At 40.0% G+C, this 23,529-nt stretch overlaps 1 protein-coding gene across 16 annotated transcripts in view; it reads right to left on the reverse strand.

Annotated features, from left to right (window-relative positions):
• Positions 1-23,529, reverse strand: part of DROSHA (drosha ribonuclease III) — a 117,165-nt gene that overhangs the window by 91,795 nt on the left and 1,841 nt on the right. For 6 of the 16 annotated variants that reach the window (XM_026506737.4, XM_026506738.4, XM_026506736.4 and 3 more), the window contains 8 exons: positions 23,004-23,069; positions 21,145-21,978; positions 17,123-17,215; positions 11,091-11,201; positions 10,627-10,858; positions 6,604-6,745; positions 4,624-4,778; positions 1,536-1,616 (listed from right to left, as the gene is read on the reverse strand). In XM_026506737.4, coding sequence (XP_026362522.1) covers positions 1,536-1,616; positions 4,624-4,778; positions 6,604-6,745; positions 10,627-10,858; positions 11,091-11,201; positions 17,123-17,215; positions 21,145-21,978; positions 23,004-23,023 — 1,668 coding nt within the window. In that variant the 5' untranslated portion in view covers positions 23,024-23,069. The remainder of the gene's footprint in view (positions 1-1,535; positions 1,617-4,623; positions 4,779-6,603; positions 6,746-10,626; positions 10,859-11,090; positions 11,202-17,122; positions 17,216-21,144; positions 21,979-23,003; positions 23,070-23,529) is intronic. The other 10 variants (XM_026506742.4, XM_048224333.2, XM_048224330.2 and 7 more) reach the window with 3 other exon arrangements.

Below are 23,529 nucleotides of genomic sequence, written 5' to 3' on the forward strand. Positions count from 1 at the left end.
CAGTATGTAGTTGGCTACATAGGACCCATCCATCTTGAAAAGGGCCAGAAGTTTGCTCTCACAGGAATTAACATGTACTCCCACCAGTCCTCGGCCAGCACAGCCATCCACCCAGATCTTCCTTCAAGGAAGGGCCTACTGCCCAGTCATGGAGAGAGCAGACAGCCTATAGCCACCAACTCCTTCAGGGTCAGCCTCTGCTAGAGAGCCCCCTTCCCCAAGATCATGCCCTTCCCAGGGCAGCCCACTCTGGGGACAGAGGGCAAAGAGGCTGTGAAGGTTACGCCAGCCTGATGCAAGACAATTCTAACAATTCCGGCTTTATGAGACCCATCACAGGGGGTCCCTCTGCTCAATCCTGCCTCTACTCTCTTCTTGCCTAATCCCTATGAAACATCTCGTACCGCAAACTCTACTGCAGCACCTGCTTTCAGAGAGCCCCACCCGAGGCACAGGTGTGGACACTCACAAGGTGCAGATCCTCTCGCACAGTTCCTTGCTACACTTGCCCACACTCAAAGACAACTGAGGTAAAAGCAAGGAAGTGGTTAAAAATATCCATCACTGGGGCGCCTGGGTGGCACAACGGTTAAGCGTCTGCCTTCGGCTCAGGGCGTGATCCCGGCGTTATGGGATCGAGCCCCACATCAGGCTCCTCCACTATGAGCCTGCTTCTTCCTCTCCCACTCCCCCTGCTTGTGTTCCCTCTCTCGCTGGCTGTCTCTATCTCTGTCAAATAAATAAATAAAATCTTTAAAAAAAAAAAAAATATCCATCACTGCCTCAGAGTCTCTCTTCTCATTATTGTTATGGTCTCAAACAAATCTTACAGAGAAATTGAGGATTTACACATACTATGTTTAAACAATGTGCTGGATCTATTAAGTGATAATCTGGGATTAATAACATAAAAATAAAAGATGGCAGGGGGAAAATGAAGGAAAATAATTGAAAGGGAGCCGTTACGTATAACTCTATGATATAAAGTATTCAGCTCATTCAGTCAAACATATTTGGAGCGTCCCTGATGAACCAGGGGATGGGGTACACAGGCAGAACAGTCCATGGGCCACTCACAGTTCAGGGGGGACCACAAACTAACCAAGACAACAGCATACCCTTATATACCTGTATACCCCTAAGGAAAGAAAACATATACCTTACAGCAGCTTAGTAAGATCATTTTTCCAAGGTCATTCATAACCATTTATAATAAAAGCATGAAAAAAAATTACCATGTGTACAGTTTTAAGATATTTAAAATAGCAATAACAACAAAATTCCCTTAAATACACCCTGCCTGTTTTAAACAATGAATCTTTCAAAACTTTTTGAAGTTTCCTTTATAACATTCCCCACTCCACCTCCCAAAACCTAAGTACTCTTCTTCTCCAATTATCAGTAACGGAGACTATTAGGGAAGATAAAAAGACTATTTCGATGGTATTATTTCATTTACGGGAAAAGAACAGCAACGGCATCTGTCTACTTCTGGCTTCTCAGCACTTACAAATATAATAACCCAAATGAGTTACCTCTTCTCCGGGATAAATGCTGTGCCTGATTCCTGTGCGTCTCGCTTTGGCGCTGCATTTGCAGAGTGGCCCATCATTCATCTGTCAGAAACAGAATGTAATTCTTTTTTATTGGAGGGAAAATCCACACCATGCACAATGAGGCCTCGGAAACTGTGTGGGTTTTAAAGTCATGAGTATGGGAACTCTGAAGAGGCTGTCACGGTTAGAAGATTAAATGGATGTTCCAAAACCAATAAAGCTGCAGACTGTCTATATTGTCTGATAAAGGGAAACCTTATGACAACACTGGATTCCCGAGTTATTTGTGCAGCCAAGCAGAAAATATCAATGTCAGTGCACTGCTTGCCCCCGTCTTCCCTTACCACATTTCAGTGTTTCTCCCGTTTCTTATTTCAGGAAAAATGACTCTTTCACAAAAGAAAAGCATATTTTATATCCTGAAGGAACACAGAGAATTCTTTGAAGGTGACCTGCAGATTAAATGTTTCCAAAAGAGAAACCTAAAGGTATCTAAAGCAGAGGGGGAAAAAAATGCTACTAGAAACTGAGAAACTCAATGCTAATCAGATGAGTCAATGTCTGTTTTTTCACCTGAATTCGTTTTACTGCCATGAACTCCACCCACGTGATAAAATTAGTGAATAATTCCTGAATGCCTCATGGATAGAAAGATGACTGCTAAGCATTAGGGGGGAAGGAGGGTGACAAATAACTCAGGGTCCATGTATTCAAAAAATATTTACTCTAGACAAAAGAAATAACATACATATGATTTACTTAGTAATTTAAAGAAGAAGGGAAAGAGTCCATGTGGCGATACCACACCACTAGCTTTAAAGAAACAAAATGTGAAGGGCAGAACAGGACAGGAAAAGATGGCAATTCTACATGAGGCACCACATGAGAAAAAAAGGGAAGGAAGAAAGCCTACGTTATGCCCCAGGGACATGAGAACCATCTAAACAGAATGGATCATTTATGAAAGCAAGAAGACCAAAGCAGTACAACTGAGGTCAAAATCATAAAGGCCCTTAAGAGCCAGTTTCATGAGTTTATTCAATACAAATGGTAATACTGAATCAAAACAGAGAGCAGAGCATCAATTCGGAGAATGGAGAAGTGGAGGTCCATTTCTCGCTTTCTTTGTATTTATTAAAAATATAAGTGTAGGTATACGACACATATTATAACACATAACACACGTTTCCTTAAAGTTCTAGGGATTTGTAACTCACATCCAATGAAAATGTCTCCATAAAACTTCAGAAAGAAATATTAAGGTGAAAAATGAACTTTCTTTATCCTTTTGGGAAATCTAAAGCTTCAGGTGGCACAGCAGAGAAAGAACATCGCTACCTAAAAAAATTCCATTAAGATATTATCCAAAGTAAAAACAAAACAAAACAAAACAAAAGAAAGATATTATCCAAAGTAACACCTAGCAAAACGAGTTGTGATGGGCTTCACTCAAAAGTCACAACACACTCCTAATGCTGGTCAGTGGAGAAATCGCTTCGTGCTCACTGATTTCCAGAGAAGCACACAGACATCCTAGATTCCTGCCTTTTACCAGGGTCTCAGCCACAGTGCAGATTGGCCCTTTACAAGGATCAACTATACAAAGGACACAAACCAAACACAGTAAACAGAAGGGTGGGACTACATAGAAGGCCTTTGTAAATCTACAATAAAAATAAGAACGTAAAGGGGCGCCTGAGTGGCTTAGTCGGTTAAGTGTCTGCCTTCAGCTCAGGTCATGATCCCAGGGTCCTGGGATCGAGCCCCACATCAGATTCCCTGCTCAGCAGGGAGCCTGCTTCTCCCCCTCTCTCCGTCCCTCTCCCAGCTCGTTCCCTCTCTCTCAAATTAAGAAAGGAAGGAAGAATGGAAGGAAGGAAGAAAGGAAGGAAGGAAGGACGGACAAATGTATAGAAACCAAGGGATAGGCTTCTTGATAGAACAACAGAGTGTTAAGAAGACCACATATGGGGAAAAGGGTACAACAACTAATGGACACAGTATTTCTTTCAGGGGAAACAAAAATGCTCTAAAATTAAATTGTGATGATCGTTGTTAAATCTTGTAACTACACTAAAAAATAATTGAATTGTACACTTTGAAGTGTGTAAATTGCATAGTATGTGAATTACTTAGTGAATTACTCACTAAAACTATTTAAAGAGATCATGTGCATGGTTATTAACAAAGTAAGTTTCAAAATGCTTCACAATTTTTAAACATTTCCACCCAACTCCAAGAGAGCAAAAAGCACTACAAAATACATTTCTGTCAGGCATTCCACCTACATTAATTCTAAAGAAAAAAACCATTCAGATAGCTGTCATCTACCAAGAATCAGAAGAGCATTCAAATTAATACAGAATGGTATGCATTTATTTATAAAGTATAAATTTTACATTATCTTTTGATAGGTATATGTTTTATTATGCTTAATAACTTCGTGTGCATTAAAGATACTATTTTTATATGTATTGTGTACTTGTAAAATACAAACCTTTTATAAAGATATTATTTGGTATTAAGTGTTACTTCATAATAAAACAGTAAGTAAAAATAAAAATGATTATGTCCAGCTATGACATCATTAGCTCAGGAACAAGGAACAGAACTTACAAGGAACAGAACTTACAAGGAACTGTGACTATTACCAACTAAGAAATACGAAGTCTTACAGGACTTAAGACATTGTTTACTACACCACTGCAAGATACCTTCCAGATAAATTGCTTTTAAAAAGACCTACAAGTGCTCTCTCCCTCAGCCTACCATTTGTCTCCTTCCGTTTACTGCAAGTTTAATGAGGCAGCACCATTATCCTGCTCCCTAACACAGAATTTACAAACATCGTCAAACATGATTCAAGAGACAGTTGCTCTGGTGCTTATGCTCTGGTGCTGAACTCTGAAGGCTGAAGAGAAATAAGCTCCAAGAAATGACACACAAGCCTGAGAGTAAAATCCAGTTTTCGTACCGGCCAACATGCATCTTCTGAGCCTGGAGTCATAAATGTGATGTGTGGGTCTGCAACCTTCACAGCAAGAACACAACATAAAAACATGCGTACCTGGCCGGGGTCATTGTACCAAAGTTCATCATGCAGTCGGTCAGGATGGGCCTTTTTGCGTTTGATTTCTGCAATGACGTCAAAAACTTCAGAGTCTGAGCTGCTCGAACAGGTACTGTCCTCATCAGACTCACATTCGGATTCACTGGAACTCTCTAATAGAGGTCAGGGGAAAAACAGAGAGAAGATGAAGAAATTCACAACTGTTTATTCTTTCAGCAAATATGTGGGTGCCTACTCCACACCAAGCACTCTGCTAAGCAATACCATGAAAATAATACAGCCCATGGCGCTAAGTCACAATCTAGTTACGGAGGCAATGAAAACAGAGTGTTCTGGAGAAAGACCTAATGAACAATGCCAGGGACAATGCAAACCACAGAAGTAGTGTGGCGTCTCACATTTAAAAAGATGCAATAATTCAAAAAAGGACAAGTCCACCCTGACCCAGAGGGTCCCTGAGATTTCCTGGAAGGGGTGCGTGTGATCCATGCACATGGATGGGGCAGAGCTAGGCTGATGAGGGGCTAAGAGGAAAGAAAGGCAAAGGCGGCACTCAGACCAAAGCATGGAGGGAAGAACACAGACAGACTGGCTAGAGCAAAGATCCCACAGGAAAATACCGGGAGGTAAGGGGTTCAAGTGTCGTGAATGCCAGACTGAAGGCTCTGATTACCAGACTGAAGATTTTAGATTTTTTTCTCTCCATAGTAGCAAAAGATGACTTTGGTCCTTGGCAGTGACTAGATAAAAACAGACTGCGAATTTTGCTAAGTGATGTTAAGCCAGTCACAAAAAGACAAATATTGTGTGATTTTACTTCTAGGAGGTACTAGAGAGCTCAAATTCATAGAAAGAGAAAGCAGAAGGGTGGTTGCCAGAGGCTAGCAGGAAGAGGGATTGGGGAGTTGTTAAATGGATACAGAGTTTCAGTTGAGCAAAGTGAAGAGTTCTGGAGAGTACACAACAATGTAAATGGTCTCAATACTACTGAATTGTATACTTAAAAATGGTTAAATGGTACATTTTGTGTTACATGTACTTTACCACGGTTTTAAAAAACAGACCTAGAATTTAGGTTAATCCTACAAGAGATTAACGTAGTATAGCACAGTAATAAAAGCCAGCCCTTACATAGTTGGATTTTTGAGTGTGCTGCATAAGATAGATGCTATTGTCTTCCTTCTTTCACAAATGAGAAAAGTAAGGCACGGAGAGATTAAATCACTTATCCAAGGTCACATACCAAGTGGTAGAGCAGGGATTTGAACCCAGGCCAGCTGGTTCCATCAGTGCTTTTGCCCACCATGGACACTGTCTCTCAGCTGGGAGACATAATGAAGCTGGGCAGATGAGAGCCAGAGAACATGGAAAAGGCACAGTGAATGTCTCATCTGTGAATGGCTTTCTGTTAGGGGCTAAGGCCGCAAAGTGGTAAAAAGCAGTTTCTATCCTCAAAGATCTTAGCATCTACTTAGAACCTCAGAATACACAAGCAAAAATAGACCACCATATGAGAAAGTTATGGAAAGTAACCGTGTGAGTTGACAGAAACCCTCAATCAGAGCTGGCCTAGTGAGGACATCTCCTCATCAAAGCAGGAGCTCCCTGGCAGTGGAGAGGGCCACAGGGATTGCCTGCCCATGGGAGGCACAAGGCACAGCGAACAGGCTCCTGCTTTTGGTGGGGAGGCTGGACTATGGTCCCTTCTGATTCTAAGACTGGACAATTCTACAAGGGGCACAACTGTTAACAAGCCCTGCAAATGTGATCTCTTATGTATTCTGCTGAATGTAACTAGGAAAAAATAAGATCGAAAAAGAGAAAGTTCCATTATTATGTATTTTGCTGACCATAATTAAGGAAAATAAAATGAAAGAGAGGAAATTTCAATGTGGGGCTCTCAAGAAGACATCCCCAAATTCAAGGTTTAAGCAATAGCAAGAGCACAGGGTCTTGGTCTAGTAACTTCTGACTCACCCAAATCTTCATCTAGCTTCGTCTTGGGAGGCTCCCACGGCGGTCTAGCGGCTTTGGCCTTTTCTTGCCTACTCCCCAGCTCTTCCTCAAATTTGTCATATAAGTCACGGAGCCTACTTGTTCCAACCACAGTAGAATCTCCCTTTGAAAAAGAAAGGATCAATATTAGGAACTACATTAATAACAGCCATACCAAAGAGACTGATGACCTCACAAATAGTCAAGGGTTTGTAATAGCAAGATGTCATCTCCTTCAATTTAACAAACATTTAAAAACAAAATTCCCAATGCTGGCAATGTGTTCTGAATCACATATAACATTTGCGGCTAACACAATCCTCAGGAAAATGCACTTTGCTAACACTGAGAAACATAAGAACTCTTCCTCTATGACCCCCCCCCCCCAGGATTTCATGATAGCTAACACTCTCCTAGGGAACATACCACTTCCCCGCTAAAAATCATGGACAGTCTATCTTCCACATTAACCCAATGATCAAGAATAAATATCCTGTTGGGGTGCCTGGGTGGCTCAATCGTTGAGCACCTGCCTTTGGCTTGGGTCATGATCCCAGGGTCCTGGGATCAAGCCCCACATCAGGCTTTCTGCTCAGGGGGAAGCCTACTTCTCCCCCTCCCACTCCCCCTGCTTGTGTTCCCTCTCTCGCTGTGTCTCTGTCAAATAAATAAATAAAATCTTAAATAAACAAATAAATATCGTGTGAATGAAGAAATCACAGGAATAGAAGTCACAGCATAGGGAATATAGTCAATGACACTGTGATACCATTGCATGGTGACAGGTGGTAGCAGCTACACTTGTGAGCATAGCATAATGGAGACATGTTGAATCACTATGTTGTACACTAAAACTAATGTAACATTGTCAACTATATTCAAACAAAAAAATTTTTTTTAAAAAGGAACATCTTGGTAGCATTTAAAACATCAAAGACAGGGGCACACAGGTGGCTCAGTTAAGTGTCTGCCTCTTGGTTTCAGCTCAGGTCATGATCTCAAGGTCATGAGATGGAGCTGAGCATGGAGTCTACTTAAGATTCTCTCTCCCAGGGGCGCCTGGGTGGCACAGCGGTTAAGCATCTGCCTTCCGCTCAGGGCGTGATCCAGGCGATCTGGGATCGAGCCCCACATCAGGCTCTTCTGCTATGAGCCTGCTTCGTCCTCTCCCACTCCCCCTGCTTGTGTTCCCTCTCTCGCTGGCTGTCTCTATCTCCGTCGAATAAAGAAATAAAATCTTTAAAAAAAAAAAAAGATTCTCTCTCCCCCACTGCCCCTCCCCCCACTTAGGCAATCTTTCTTTCCATAATTAATAGAATCTTTAAAAAAAAAAAAAAAAGGAAGAAGGAATCATTTTATATATCCCCCATAACACACACACCCCATAAACACAGGAACACAGATACACACACATATGCCTACACTCCACAAACATAGGGTTCAACAATGCATTCCTAGAGGAAATTCTCCACTTTTCCCACTCTCTCTTCCCAGGTTGAAATCACTTTAAATGTCCATACTCTTGACCTTAGTAATTTTCAAAATGTAAGGATGAGACGCAACAGACATAAAAAGCAAATTAAAGCAAATCATAAAATCCGCAGTTATCCCAAGAGAGGTGATTGCTTTTTCAAAGCCTCACCTCATTACTGATATTGGCAAATCTAGGATAGCTGACATTCTTGCCATCGCTCTACACCATACGACAAAACACAAAGGCAAATACTGGGCTTCTAGTTTATTAGCTTTCCTTCTACACCAGTTTTAATACACCCGTAAAAATATAAGGAAAAAAGCTGCCTTTTTAAACTCTTTGAACCTCAGGGTCTTCAACTTTGTTATTTTAAAGATAATGATACCCATGGCAGTCATTCTCCCCTTCTTCCTTGCTAAAAGAACCATGATTCCCTTCAGATTTGGAGTTCAGAATTCCTGGTCTCAGGAAAAGTAGGCTCAGCCAGAGTCCCTCTGATCTTCAAAGATGTCTCCATCCTAACCCCCCAGAACTGAATATGTTACCTTATGTGGCAGGAAAAACTTTGCAGATATGATTAAGGAATTTGAGAAGAGATTATCCTGAATAATCTGGGTAGGCTCAATCTAATACGAGCCCTTAATAGCAGAAAACCTTTCCCAACAGTAGTGAGAGGTACAACAAAAGAAGAGTCATGAGATACTCAAAGCACAAGAGACACTCAACCCGAACTGCTAGTTTTGAAGAAGGAAGGGATCTAAGAGCCAAGGGATGCACATGGCCTCAAGATGCTGGAAGCAACCCTCACCAGCCAGCAGGTAAATAAGGACCTCCATCCCATAGCCACAAGGAACCAAACTCTGCCAACAACCTGAATGAGCAAGAAAGCAGATTCTCTCCAGAAAGAAACACAGACTTGCTGACACCTTGATTCAGCTGGTAAGACCTAAGTTTGACTTCTGACCTACAAAGCTGTGAGATAATAAATGTGTGTTGTGGTAAGCCATGAAGTTTGTGGAAATTTGTTACGGCAGCAATGGAAAATGAAGCCCTGGGAAAGACATATGATGTAGTTCTAGGGAAGGAATGGAAGAGAAGATCCACGGGAACTCTGGGCAAGTCCCTGGAGGAAGTACCCAACACTTCCCCTGCATCCTATGTCTGGACAGAAGTGTGTAAAGATGATGCCTGGGGTCACCCTGCAACCATGGTGGATGTTCCAGAAGGCAGCAGATGCCAACCTGGAGCCCTGCCACCACTGAACCACTAAATGAACACCAGCCACCATCTCCGTCCAGACAACTTGTTGAGAGAAATAAACCCGGCTTCTTTAAGTCACAATTAGTCAAGCATTATTATTCACAGTCACATTCTTAACCGACAGATACCTTCTTTCCAGGAATGTTCTGAGGATTAAGTAAGGTAATATGAGAAGCACAAATGAAGTTGCAGCACCATAAAGGTGCTCAGCATGTGAGCTTTCCCTTTCTTGTATCAAATGAACCACAACTTAAAACCCTGCTCTAATTTATCAAGTAAAATATCACAGCACCATGAGATTTCTCAAATTCTTTTTTCCAAAGACAAGAGAGTCTTTTAAGTTCTCTGTAGATAACAGCCCAGACCAAGTAGCAGCTAGTTTCACAAAATTCCAAGTAGAATGCTCTTTTATCTAACCCTATCCACTAAATCTGACATCTCCAACCTCTTACTTCCCAAACCAGAAGATGATCATTCCTTCACTCATCCATTTAATCAATGAGCATTACCATGTGTCTACCATGTGGCAAAATGGGCCTAAATTAATGAGATGGAGTCATAACACCTATAAGGAGAAAGACACGAAACAGAGCGCGACCAAAAATAAAATGGAGATAGAACAAAAAAAGGAAAAAGAAGAGAGCATATGGACGAGGAGGTCGTGGAGTCTGACACAGCAGTGAGTGGGCTACCAAGGCCAGGAGCCTCACCTTGAGCAGCACGCGCACTGAATCTCTCAAGAGCCCATGAAGGCTAACGATCCCTGCCACTCCACAAAACCAGCAAATTTGCATGGGAAGCTTCCTGTGGTTATCTTTGGTCAAGAACAGACTTGTATGAGACAAACTCAAATTCTTCCTTATTTCCCATTTGGGCAGGGGGGAATATACACACAAACGCACAACCACAAACTACATAAAGTAGTTATGTGTGAGAGCTTATAAAACCAGCAGTAACAAGACTAGCAGTGTTATAAAAATGCAGAATGAAGAGATACTTTAATTAATCTGCACTCTTGCCTTTGGTTGTATAAAACAGCTTTGGTCTACAGCAGCGGTTCTCAACTGAGGAGGGGGGGCATTTGGCAACATCTGAAGACAGCTTTGGATCACAAGTGGGGAGGGGTTCTACTGGCATCTTGTGCATACAGCCCAGAGATGCTGCTCAACATCTTACAATGCACAGGGCAGGCCCCACCAAAGAATTATCCAACTCCAAATGCCAAAGGTGCCAAAGCTGAGAGACCCTGGTCTGCAGCTTCTCAGACGTACCACCTGATCCATGGGGTCACTGGAGTAGTAGTTTTCTGAGTGGGTGCAGCGAATCCACACAGGCTTAAGAAGTTCTTCTTCTTCTTCCTCATTTTTGTCTGGCAGTGTCTCTTCCGGCTCTTTGTCCTTTATTGAGGTATAATTCTTCTCTTTGCCAGTGCTCTGGCTGTCACTCCATCTGTCTTTTTCTTCCTCCCAACGAGCTCTCTTTTTCTCCCTACTTGGGGAGCGACTTTAAAAGGAGGCAAAGGAGGCTAATTATTTAAAATGCTCTTATGTTATAAAACGATTCTACTTCACCTGCTTAGTTCACTTTTCACCTAAAATAAAAATGCCCTACCAAACCACCATGTTTACTTTTGTTAAACCAGTGATTCCCAAATACTAGTCTGATGGCATCAGAATCACCTGAAGTCAGTTGTTTAAAAATACAAATTCCCAGGCCCTACCCCAGATCTACTTACTGATTCACAGTCTCCGGGGGTGGGGCCCAGGAATCTGTATTTTTAATAACCTCCCCAGGTAATTCTGGTGCGCATCCAGCAGGTTCAGGGACCACCGGCAAACCATAACTCCTACAAGAGAAAGATAGTTCGGAAATATTTGAAAATCTCCACAGAGAGACAATCTCAGCAACGAGAATACTAGTTCTGAATCTTCCACAGCTTGCTTTGCCAAGAAAAAAGAAATGCTTCACAAAACATTGTTTCAGCTTGGCCAATAAATTTAGCCTGAAGACCATAACCCAAGAGCAAACCAGTTATATCCTCCCTAACCACCTTTCTGGAAGGCCACACTTGGGTTACTACTTAGCGAACCACCACTTTGTCTAATTCTGATCCCTGCACAGACTAATATTAACTCAATTAAAAAGGATAAAAACAACTCAATCTCCTTGAGTTTCTGGGGCCTGAAATATGCAAAGGCCCATCCTATGGATGTGTTTAGAGGGAAAAACCTACAGGACAGATTTTAACTTAAGATCCAAAAATTTAAATACCGTACAGACCCTGAGAATGCAGCCGCGGAGAGTAACTGCTTTATTAGTGTTATGCGGGCAACCTCTGCAGCCACAGCTAACAAAGTTACTATAATCCAAGAAAGCTTACAGCCCAGATCAAAGTCATAAATTAACTACTCACATCAACTCTACCAACTCTATTAACTTCTAATTTTACAACAGGAAGTGTGTGAGTGTGTAGGGGGGAATGGGTGGGTGATTAGAAAGATTACATATATTGATTACTTATTGATATAACTTCTAAATGTTACAATGTATATCATTAATTTTGTTAACAGAAGTTACTGTAAAGTAAAATGTATATATGTCCACTATAGAAAGCAAAACAAAGCATTAACAAAAATAAAACTAAACTCATCCATAAAACCACTCCAAGATAACCACTACATTTTCACAAATGTGTTAAAACACATAGGACTACATATACATAAAAATATACACGATTTAACGAAAAAAAAGGAACTCTATGGCCTTCCTTTCTCACTCAAAAGAAAGTCAGAATTACCCTTCTATTTCAATACATCTACACCTGAACCACTTTTATAATAGGAGCATACTATTCTTTTAGATATGTAGCCATAATTTAACAAATCTGATCAGAGTCATTTAGGTTTTTACCTTTTTTTTTGCCATCACAAACAACACTACTGTGAATACACTTGTGTTCTTTGCACACTTGTCATATTATCCACACCAAGAATGTATACTTTTTCTTAAGGCTTCTCTCTAGATAGATAGTACCAGTTTAGACTACAATCAAAACCATATGTGAGTTCCCATTTGCACACATCCTGTCAACATGATTTTTTAATCTCTGCCATTCTGATGAAAGAAGTATCTTATTTAACTTGCAATTTTTCTTATCACTACTGAAATAACATTTCGTGTTCACTTTCTTTATGAACATCCCAGTTATATGCTATGCCAGTATTGTTAAAATTAGGAGTATAGTCTTTTTTATTCATTGAAAAAGTTTTTTTTATTAAGATAACTGCCCTTCTGTCAAGTGGAACGCAACCTCTTTCAGTTTTTTGTTTTCCTTTTAATTCTGTCTATTGCTACATACAACTTACATGGCCAAATCTAGAGATTTTTTTGTTTACCCTGCCTGCCTGAGTGTAATGCTTAGAATCCCTTCCCATCCCAAAGTTAAATAAATATTTTCTAATTTCTTCAGTTACTTCTTAACATTAGATTTTTTTATTCTACCTCTAAGATATAAGAAATCCAGTTTCAGTTTTCTCCTCCATATGGCTTGTCAATTGTTCCATCAGTTTCTCCTCTGATTTGAAACAATTTTATGATAGATGTAAATTTTTTTTTTTTTATATTTATTTATTCGACAGAGATAGAGACAGCCAGCGAGAGAGGGAACACAAGCAGGGGGAGTGGGAGAGGAAGAAGCAGGCTCATAGCAGAGGAGCCTGATGTGGGCTCGATCCCATAACGCCGGGATCACGCCCTGAGCTGAAGGCAGACGCTTAACCGCTGTGCCACCCAGGCGCCCCGATAGATGTAAATTTTTATATTACTTGAATGTTGCTCAATATTTGGGATTTTTTTTTTAAAAGATTTTATTTATTTATTCGACAGAGATAGAGACAGCCAGCGAGAGAGGGAACACAAGCAGGGGGAGTGGGAGAGGAAGAAGCAGGCTCATAGCGGAAGAGCCTGATGTGGGGCTCGATCCCATAACGCCAGGATCACGCCCTGAGCTGAAGGCAGACGCTAACCGCTGTGCCACCCAGGCGCCCCCTTTTTTTTTTTTAATATTTGGGATATTTTACACCCACGTCAAATTGTTTTAATTATTCTGTGTATTGAACATTTTCATTCTACTAAAGTAAGTATCCCTGCATAATTATTTTTCTTCATTATTCTCACTCCTATTCCAAAGAAGAACTGGAGTCATTATAAAGTTTTAAAACTAGTAGTTCAACTGAAGTTACATTAAAATTATGGATTATTTAAGAAAACTGGTATTTTCACAACATTGTGCTCCACTTCCACTGTGGGAATATGGCATTCCTCCATTCATTTATGTCACCTTGTCTTCACCTACATTTCTAGTTTTCTTCACACTGATCTATATATTTTTTAAGCTTATTAAGATATTTAATTTTAGTTAAATTTTCTATAGTGAACCTAAATTTTTTTCCCCATTACATGTTCTTAGGTGTTTCCGATACTTAGGAAGTATATTAATTTTGGTATGTTTCTTTTATAATTGTCAACTTCAGTGAATTAATGCTCATTGTTTCTTGGCTGATCCTCTTGAATTTTCCTCCTAATACCACTAGCTAATAATGGCAATTCTTAGCTTCCACTAGTATGGGTTGGTTTGTTTGTATGTTTATTTAAGTGCTTACTGCAAGCCTAACACTCTGCCAACCACTTTACTGACACTCAACATTTAATCCTTAGAAGAATCTTATGAGGCAGATATGAACATCTCCTACAGAGGAAACAGAATTAGAAACTGCATCACTTGCCCAATATCACAAAGCTATTAAGTGGTGGTTAAATGTTAATACAGTTGTTTGACATGGATATTTTGATATATACTAAAATCCCACCAAATGCTTATTACTATTGCCAAGAAACAGGGGCAAAACTATCCTCACTCCACTCCCCTTGAGGCAGGTGTCTTGAATGATGGATGGTCAGGGTTGTCTGTGTGAATACCAATTAATTTCTGTTTTTTTAACACTTTGAGAGGGTCATTTCCAAATAGGAGCAAAATATCTTCTTTAGGTAAGTGTCTCAGGCACTCCAAATTTCAAAATCCAAACTTCAACTTGTTTCTTAACAATAGGCTATACTACAAACTGTAAGTTTTCCTCCTTTACAGTATTTACATCTCTGATTTTAATCTTCTCATCCACTGCATTAGTTGGAACTCAAAGAATCCAAGTCTCTGCCTTCCCCACAAGCTACTGGCCATTGGAGAAGAAACCACTAGACCAAAGAGATTTCCAGCACTCTACATTAAAAATCACCAACCTCAAATGGGGTCCTCAATGGTTTCTACCACATTATCTACTACTCTAACACAATATCTGGCTTTTTTTCATGTCCTTAGCTCCGGCTCCACAGGCCCTTACTCTCTGAACAAACTCCTCGTTAATCTCATCCAATCCATGGCATTTAGTATTTCTAGCTGGGATCTCTTTTCTGAACTTTACACCTGTGCACCCAATTAACCACCACACAATTCCACTTGGCTGTCTCAAAGAGTCTCAAATTCCACATGCCCAAACTGTACTCATCTTGCATCTTTCTTAGTGCCCCCCAACCCCAATGGGGAGCCCCAGATCTCAGGTGATAGCTGCTGACTCTTCTTCCCTCACCATCAGTTACCCCACTGACTCTATCTCATAAATACCTCTCAGTTACCTCTACCGTTCCCCATTACCGTTGTCACTGCGCTGGTCTAGCCACAATCATTTGAAGGCATTATTACAAAAGCTATCTAAACTCATTTCCCAACGTCCAGGCTTGACCCGCTCGGAGCACTTGTCTATACTGCAACCTTCACACATGCTCTTTTCTCTCCCTCTAACATCTCCTTCCCTAATGCATTCCTATACACACTTCAAGAATCAATTGTAAAAAAGGTAAAATGTCAATTTTTCCATGACTACCCGAGACTCAGCTCTCACTGTTATGTTATGAGCAACGTGTAATTGCTCTATCAAAAGCACTTCTCATGGCACTTAACTTTCTCATTCCTGTAAAGTAGGGACTCCTGTGAATGACTGTATCACTCACACCAATACAATGCCTGGGACACAGGAGAGTGCACTTCTTTGTTCACTTCTTGTTAGGTGACAGTGATAGGCAACGGAGCCGCATCTTTTTCCTCACTTGTATGGGAAGGCCTGAAAGGTTTCAACACTAAATTTGGCTCTTCTGAGATGATGTTAATCACGTTCATCATGAGATGATACTATCCAACATGTTAAAGAAGTATGCTTATATACCTAGTTTACCAAACCTTCTATTTATAAAAGGATGCTGGTTCTATTTTAAATATCTAATAAACAGGAACTGACACAGCTCTACAGATTTTGACACAAAGAATTAGTCATAGATTTCCTAATACTAACCTATTTAACGATGCAGTCTTGGAGTAAACTGTTATTTTAACACACTACTGAAAACAACTGGCTAAGATACTAATCAGTATTTTCATATCCATATTCATAAGAGAGACTGTTTTGTAGTTTTCTTTCCATTAGGTTTTTCCCATCTCGGTTTTCTGGGCATCACAGAACGAGCTGAGCTCTCCTTCCATCTTCATCAATGTTCTAGAACAGTTTAAAACTCTTTTGGAGGTGGTACAAATCCAACTTCCCATTTTTTCCAGTTACTGGCCTATTAAAATTCTCCACTTCTTGTGTGGTTTGTAATTTTTGCTTTCATAGAAATCAACCCATCACATCTAAGTTTTTAAATTTTGTAAATATAGTATCTGTACTTATAATAACATATTCAAAATTTTAAATCCCCTACATTATTATGATACATTCTTTCTTATACCTAATGGAATGTGTTTTTCTTTTCCTGATTTGCCACTTTTTAAATCATATGACCTTTCAAAGAAGTCTTGCATTTACTTCCAAATATTGTTACAGTGCTATAGTTCTGTTTGCTATTTCATTAATTTCTTTTATCTTTAAATTTCTTTTTCTGCTTTTCTTATACTCTACCAATATGTAGAGCCAAGTAATCAGACAATAATTATATAAGCATATTTATATATATTATATATAATCCTACATGTAAAATACATACATACATAGTTATGATTTATTTGGCACTAACTTTGGACCCAATTCTAAGTGTTTTTTACATGTATTATCTCAATGACTCCTCGCCACTCAATAAAGCCACTCAAAAAATAACTGTTCTTGTTTTAGACAAAGACATTGAAGCTTAAAAAGGTTAGATAACTCTGTCCACTCTCAAAATTGGCAGAATAACTGACCCCAAATCTGTCAATTCCAGAGTGCTATTCTTGATTACCGTTACATAAGGCCATAAATTTTACCTCTTGATATAGAACTGTTTACACCCTGTAAGTTTTGGTTTATAACAATCTCAATGTCATTCTTCTCAATAAAGTATGCTGCAGTTTTACTCTTTTTTTTCTGAAACAAGTAAATTTAAAAGCATCATTATGAATTCCCAAGGTTCTTTTTTTAAGCCTTGAATTATTAATGTGTTTTTTAGCAATAGTTTTATAGCAACTGAGGTCAGAAAAAATGGCCTGTATAATTTCTAATTTTTTGGAAATCTATCAAGATTTTCCTTGAAAGTAAAGGTTTTTAAGTTACTGGCTGTTTTAGCTTTTCACAGGGTATTTTGGATAGACTCTTGGGCTAGTTTGAAGACTTGGTGATATTATGCATAAGCACAAAACCTGAATTCAAGGAGATCTAGGACTTCTTTCACTGTCAACTCCTTGCTTACCTTCCAGATCTCTTATACTCTTTTTTGTAGGACCTTTCCAGAGATGGTGATCTTCGGCTGTCCCGGTGTCTGTGTCTCTCCCGTTCCCGCTCTCTTAAAGGAATTAAGACACAGAGCTGTTTTCAACAGAAAGACTCAAAAACACCATCTCTTTTCACTGAATTCATCTGCTAAATAAATGGACCTCACCTATGAATTTTTCAGGCACTATTCTCTATGGGACATTTTTATTCATCATTTATTAAAGGATAAAGGAGATTTTCACTTTACAGAGGTTAATTAACTTGGACATTTTTTTGCTGTTTTCTTTAAAGAAAGAAGTCATACTTGATGCTAAGCAACAAAGGAATTTATGATAATCTTCTCTCCAGATGTTCCCACCAGCCAATCCTTGGTTGTTTAACCCACAGGGAAAACTTTAAAGGATTCTACTACCTAGTGATTTCAAGAAAACTCCCAATTTCATCCATCAAATAAATGTAAATTAAAGCTTTTATTGTGAAAATTAAGATAAGGTTTTACAATTAAAGAGTTCTAAACTCTTACAGGTTAGAGGCCTCAGTTGTAGTTCTAGATATCACTGACTACCATGAGACTATCAGTCACTTTACCTTGAAATGCTGTTTTCATCTGGAAACAACTCTAAATGGAGACATTGGGTTTATGCAAAGTGAAATAGAATGAGGGATTTTAAAACCTTTCAATGTAAAATGGGAATTTAATAATGGTAACAATAACTTCTGAGTCTATTTAATAAGTACAATGAAGATCTGGAACAAAACTTGGAACTCGAATGTGTTTAAATCAGAACTAAATCTAAAGGAAATAACCACCCAATCTTAGAACAGAAAAAAAAAAAAGTTATATTAGTCTGAGTCCAGCAACAAGACTATAAAAATGTCTGAACTCAAAAACATCCCCCAACCTATAGCCAAATAGAAGAAATGTAAATACACTGAAAATCAAAACTTACAAAAATGATCAAGAAATGTGACTGTTTAGATACGAAAACAGAAACTGTTTTTTCACTCAAAGATCACCCCTCCTCAAGAAAGATTTCCTTTTAACATATGTATGAGCCTCAGGTATACACCAGCTGTCCAAAGTAAAGTAGCCAGAGCTTCAGGTTCTACATTCTTTACCTGATACACTTCTAAAATTACAGCTTAATGGGGCCCCTGGCTGGCTCAGTCGGTAGAACAGGCAACTCCTGCTCTCGGCGTTGTTTGAGCCCCACACTGGGTGTAAAGATTTCTTTTAAAAAAATTAATAAATAAAATTACAGCTTACTTTTAAGCAGTAAAATCCCACGTAGTGAGTGGTAGCACATCACAGATAAAATGCAACGTGTAATGGTATGGCGGATGAAAAGAATCGCCTACATTTCCAAATAAAAATTCAATTGAAAGGACATTCCTAATTTTTTGTTTGTATTTTAACATCTAGGCAATAGAATTTTGCATTTGAGAACGACACTTCTGATGATGATTGCTACCTCAGAGTGGGTATGAATTGAAAAGGCCAATCTGGACATAAAACACATTACTAACACTATATAATGAACCCATTTAAAGCAAGAAAAACAACGTTTGGGTTACTTTTCCAAAGACTCTTCCTTGTCTGCAAGCATTAAGATATTCCTTAGGTACATAATACTAGCTCTCCGATGACTACACATTGTACTCACCAGGACAGCTATGAGATTATTGTGCTTTAGCACCATTCAGTTACGGGAAGCCACCGCACTGTCTCCACCACACTTCAGGAGAGCATGCTCAGTGCACTGCAGCTGTGGCTGTTTCTTTTCCCATTTCCCAGGCTAACCTTGATCTTTCATCACAACAAATAACACATACCCACTTCTTCACAAACTTCTTCTAAAATAGTTCATCCTAAAACAATCTGGTAGTATGCAACCATATTTTAGAGGAGAAAAGGAATGAAGATGGGATTTGAAAAAGGATAGACTGACCTACCCTAAGAAGCAAGGAGAGAAGTAGCCAGAGGACAGACTATAGAATTTGCATAAACTTAACACAATCTAATGCACAAATTTGTGAAGTTCTGGTTTTCTCCAATATACTTCTAGAAGTTATGCTAGGACGTGCCCCATTTTTATTTCACAGAAACATTTCATATAAGACAGATGACTGACCCTACCTAAGACCTCACAGGGAGCCGACTATAATGTGACACCTAGGCAGCTCCAGGGCAAACACCCCAAGTGCATTACAAAACAATTCCAACAGAAATAAAGGCCATGTAGAAAGATGAGTTAACTGCCTAAGCAGGTCTTTGCTATGTAAAGGAGTTGTAGTTTAGGATAACACAGATTAATGGCACTTGATTTCACTTACCCATGGAGATCCTCAGTTGACAGGACATGAGGTTCTTTAAACAAACATATAGCTCCAAGTTTAAGCCTGATGCAAGAATTTAGGATTTTTACAGCAGAGTCCTAAAAACTCCTCTGACTGCAGCACCCCAAAATGGAAAAAAAAAAAGTGCCTATCTAGAATGTTCAAGTTCGCAGCAAAGTGTTTCCCCAGAAACAGGATTATTAACAATAATTTCAAAGCCTAAAGAAAACTATTAACACTATCCAGTTTAGATTTTCACCGTAAAATTATAAAATAAACTACCATAGGCCTCTGCCAATTAGTTCATCAGAGAATAATTAAGGACAAAATTGACTAGAAACAGTAATTCACACTGAAAAGATTTTTTAGAGCCTATCAACTCTCAGCTCAGAAATCTGGTCATCTCTGCAGAAAACAAGTTCCCTTCTACCTTCCACTGGGCATCAAGAAGAGGAAGCAACACATTTTTCTTCCAAACCTTCCAAGCACTAGTCACTCTCTTCAGGACTGAGAATGACCACCACCATTAACTGGCAAAATGTTCAGTCATGAATGGGAAAAACCAACAGCCATGAGAAAAATGTGGAAACCAAGAAGTGGACTGATTCCACAGAAGCCAAGACCAGCTCTCTACAAACCCACACAGTGAAGTGACCTGGTTTGGGGAGCTCAAAACCTTTTAGCCCAGAAGTTCCACAAAGGTAAACATACCACAGGGGACAGAAAGAGAAGCACCACTATTAGCTTGACAAACAGAAAGCTTCAACGATATAAAGAGTTCACTACAGGTACAAATTATTTGGTACAACTGTTATCTACATAATTTTTCCATCTAAACCACTGATTCTTAGACTTTTGGCACAAAGTCTTGAGATTCTGCTGTAAGCTACCAATTTACTCACAGAAAAACATGCAAACACATAAAATTCTGCATATAACTTCAGAGCATTTCTATAAACCCATCTATGAGTCCCAGTTTAGAAATGCCTGCTGGAAACCTTACTTTCTTGTATGTATCTGCTACAAATAGTTGGTCTCATGAAAAAAAAAACGAATGTAATCTGGAATGACAAATACAACTTTCTTCAGTATGAATACATTTCAGTGCAACAAAATCAAGTTAAAAACTATTTTGAAAACTTTGATGATGCGTAACCAATGTTATTGCATTTTACAAGAAACAGAACAAGAAGTCAACTATGTACAATTAACTTCCACTTATCCTAAAAACCAGAAAGCAAATTCTGCTGAACTAGTTCAATTCCTAATTGATAGCATACACAGATCAATTCCAAAAGAACTCAGGTGCTTTAACTTGATATAGTGATCACACTGAAAAGTAAATATGATAATGCAAAAAACACACGAAAAAGCAGTATATGAACTTTCATTAGATCACCATTAAAATGTCAGCTGTATTATGCAGAGTGCTCAGCTTACACTCACTGCAATGAATCCACACTGGTAACTTTGAAATGGTTTTCAAAAGTGGCTTTTCTGATATTAACTACTTGTCAGTTGTCTCTTCCTCTTTAAAACAGCACCAAACATGCTTTCTTCCCTTTATAAATCAAAATGCACTGCTGGGTTTGGTTTTCTGAGAAACCCAAATGGCGCGTGTCTGGACCTCTGCAGTTCACTAAAAACACACGTGTGCTTTACCTGCTCCGCTCATAGCTTCGGTGACGGGAGGGTGTTCTCCCTCGGTCGTAATCTGATCTATAGCGGCTATCTTGTCTTCTCCTGTCAGGACTTCGGCCTCGTTCCCGCCGATCCAGGGACCGATGCCTCTCGCCTCTCCCATGACTGTGATCCCGGTGCCTGTGGTCCTCATAGTGCTTGAGCCTTTCTGGGGACCTTCTCTCACTGGGAGCCTTTGGGAGTGGGTATGGAGGGAGGTGTCTAAAATGAGGACTACTGCTGTTATTAGCACTGGGCGGGAAAGAACTGGGGTTGTTCTGGAAGCTATTAAAATTGGGAGGTGGGAAATTATGGTGTGAGTATCCTGGAGGGTACTGATAATTGACCTGCTGTGGCATGACCGGAGGGGGTGGGGGGTGGGGCATGGAAGGAGGGGGCATCATGAAGGGGAAAGTGCCTTGTCCAGGAGGTGCTCCAGGGACTGGGGGGTTATTAGGACAGGGCATCGGAGGTGGCATAGGAGGAAAACAGGGAGGCACTGGGAAGGGGGGCCTCATCTGGTGGTTTGGGAAGGGTGGGCGTATAGGGCAGGGGGGAAGAGGGCCTTGGGCTGATGGAGGCATAGGAGGAGGGAAGGGGACAAAGTCTGGTCGTGGAGGCAGAAAATTAGGGGCTGGAGAGTTCGAGAATGTGGTGGAAGGGGCACTTGGAGGTTCGTATTGATATTGCACAGGAGGCTGCTGAGGGTGAAGTAGTCTCAGATTTTGGGGCCTGAAGGCTGGAGCTGAGGGTCTGGCTCCATGTCCTCCTCGCCCTCGGGGACACCCTCGTCCTGGGTGGAACGACATTCTATGACTTTGCGAGAGGAAAGAAAAAGAAAAAAGAACCAAAACTCACCATAAACAGGGTTTTGCAAATGCCTGACCATCTTCAAGAGCAACTGACAGACCCCTTCAGACATTGGATTATTCCACCCATCTGATGCTAAGTTCTCTGTAACACCTGAAACTCTTCATGGCCAATAAAATCCTCTTCCCCTGTTTCAGTCCCTGGCTTCTCTCACTCCCTAAAGCTGCTCCTCCTCCAGAATGATGAACTCAACATCCCACTGTTTAATCATTTGCTGTTATGTCCATGCTCCGGCTCCCCCAAAACCTGAACCTCGCCATGTGATCCCACCCACACACCCCACATTCTCTACAACTGCACCAGCATCTTCCTGTCTTTACCTTCCTCCGCACTCAGCAGAGACTCCACAAATACAACATAACAGGTCCTAAAAGGAATTAATAACCCCTTCCAAGGCAATACCACTGGCTCCTCTTTCAGCATTTCCTATCTCATTTATTGGTCCTCAAATCATATACCAGGGAATTATCTGGTAACTTTCCCTCCCTTATCCCCTTTAGCCAAAAATTAATTTTAAATTCCCATCATTTCTGCTTCATATAAATATTTCCTGAGTTCATCCACTTCTCACCACCATTTCTTCCCTGGCTACAATAATTACACCCTTCCTGGCCTTTCTACAATCACTATTACGACCCACAAGGCCTTTGTCAGGTTCCCTCTCTCACACTCTGCTCCTTCTCGGCAGGTCCTACGTTAATCACAATTCACCAACAAATTACATCATTCCAACTTTCACGTTTGGCTGTGCCTAAGAACCGTAAGCTCCATCAGGACTTATAGTTACTTACTGTATAGTTACTTATAGACCAGGGCTCTAATCTGCGTTCCTACCATGTACGTGCCCCACGTGAACACATTTCCTCCTCTCCACACATATCAAAATCCTTCCCACTCTCGGGGGCCAGTGCCAGTGTTTGCTCTTCTCTCTACTCTCCCAAAACTCCCGCCATTACTGTCACACCACTCACCACGTATTGCCTTGCATCATGACGTACTGTATGGATATGTCACATCTTCCACAGAGAATATAAGCGCTAGAGGACAGAAAGAATAAAATAGGCATAAAAATGTTTCCCAAACTGCTAATGTCTGCAATTATCTTAACAGTGACTTCGCATTCTCCAATGCATTGAGCATACTGACAAAATTAAAAGTATGTTCCCCCGAATTAAAGTTTACAACTAACTTTTAAGATGTCCTTATCACAATAAGACTAGCTATCAAATTCAAATGTAACTATAATTTGTAAACACAACAGTTATCCTTGACTTCATCCTCAGCTTTCCACTGAAGAATGCTGTGAACATGAATGACTTTCCAAATACTTAAGCTTCAGCAAATATTTTAAAAACTCAAATAAATACTAAATGCAAGAAACTTTAATGTAGAAGCATCTTCCTAAAGTCTATCTAAAAGTTTTACCAATAGGCTTAAGGTAGATTTTTAAAAGGTTTCAAGAAAATAATGTCAGATTGTCTAGCTGTATCAATCACT

The sequence above is a fragment of the Ursus arctos genome, unplaced genomic scaffold (assembly GCF_023065955.2).
Source record: "Ursus arctos isolate Adak ecotype North America unplaced genomic scaffold, UrsArc2.0 scaffold_15, whole genome shotgun sequence".
NCBI classification, from domain to species: Eukaryota; Metazoa; Chordata; class Mammalia; order Carnivora; family Ursidae; genus Ursus; species Ursus arctos.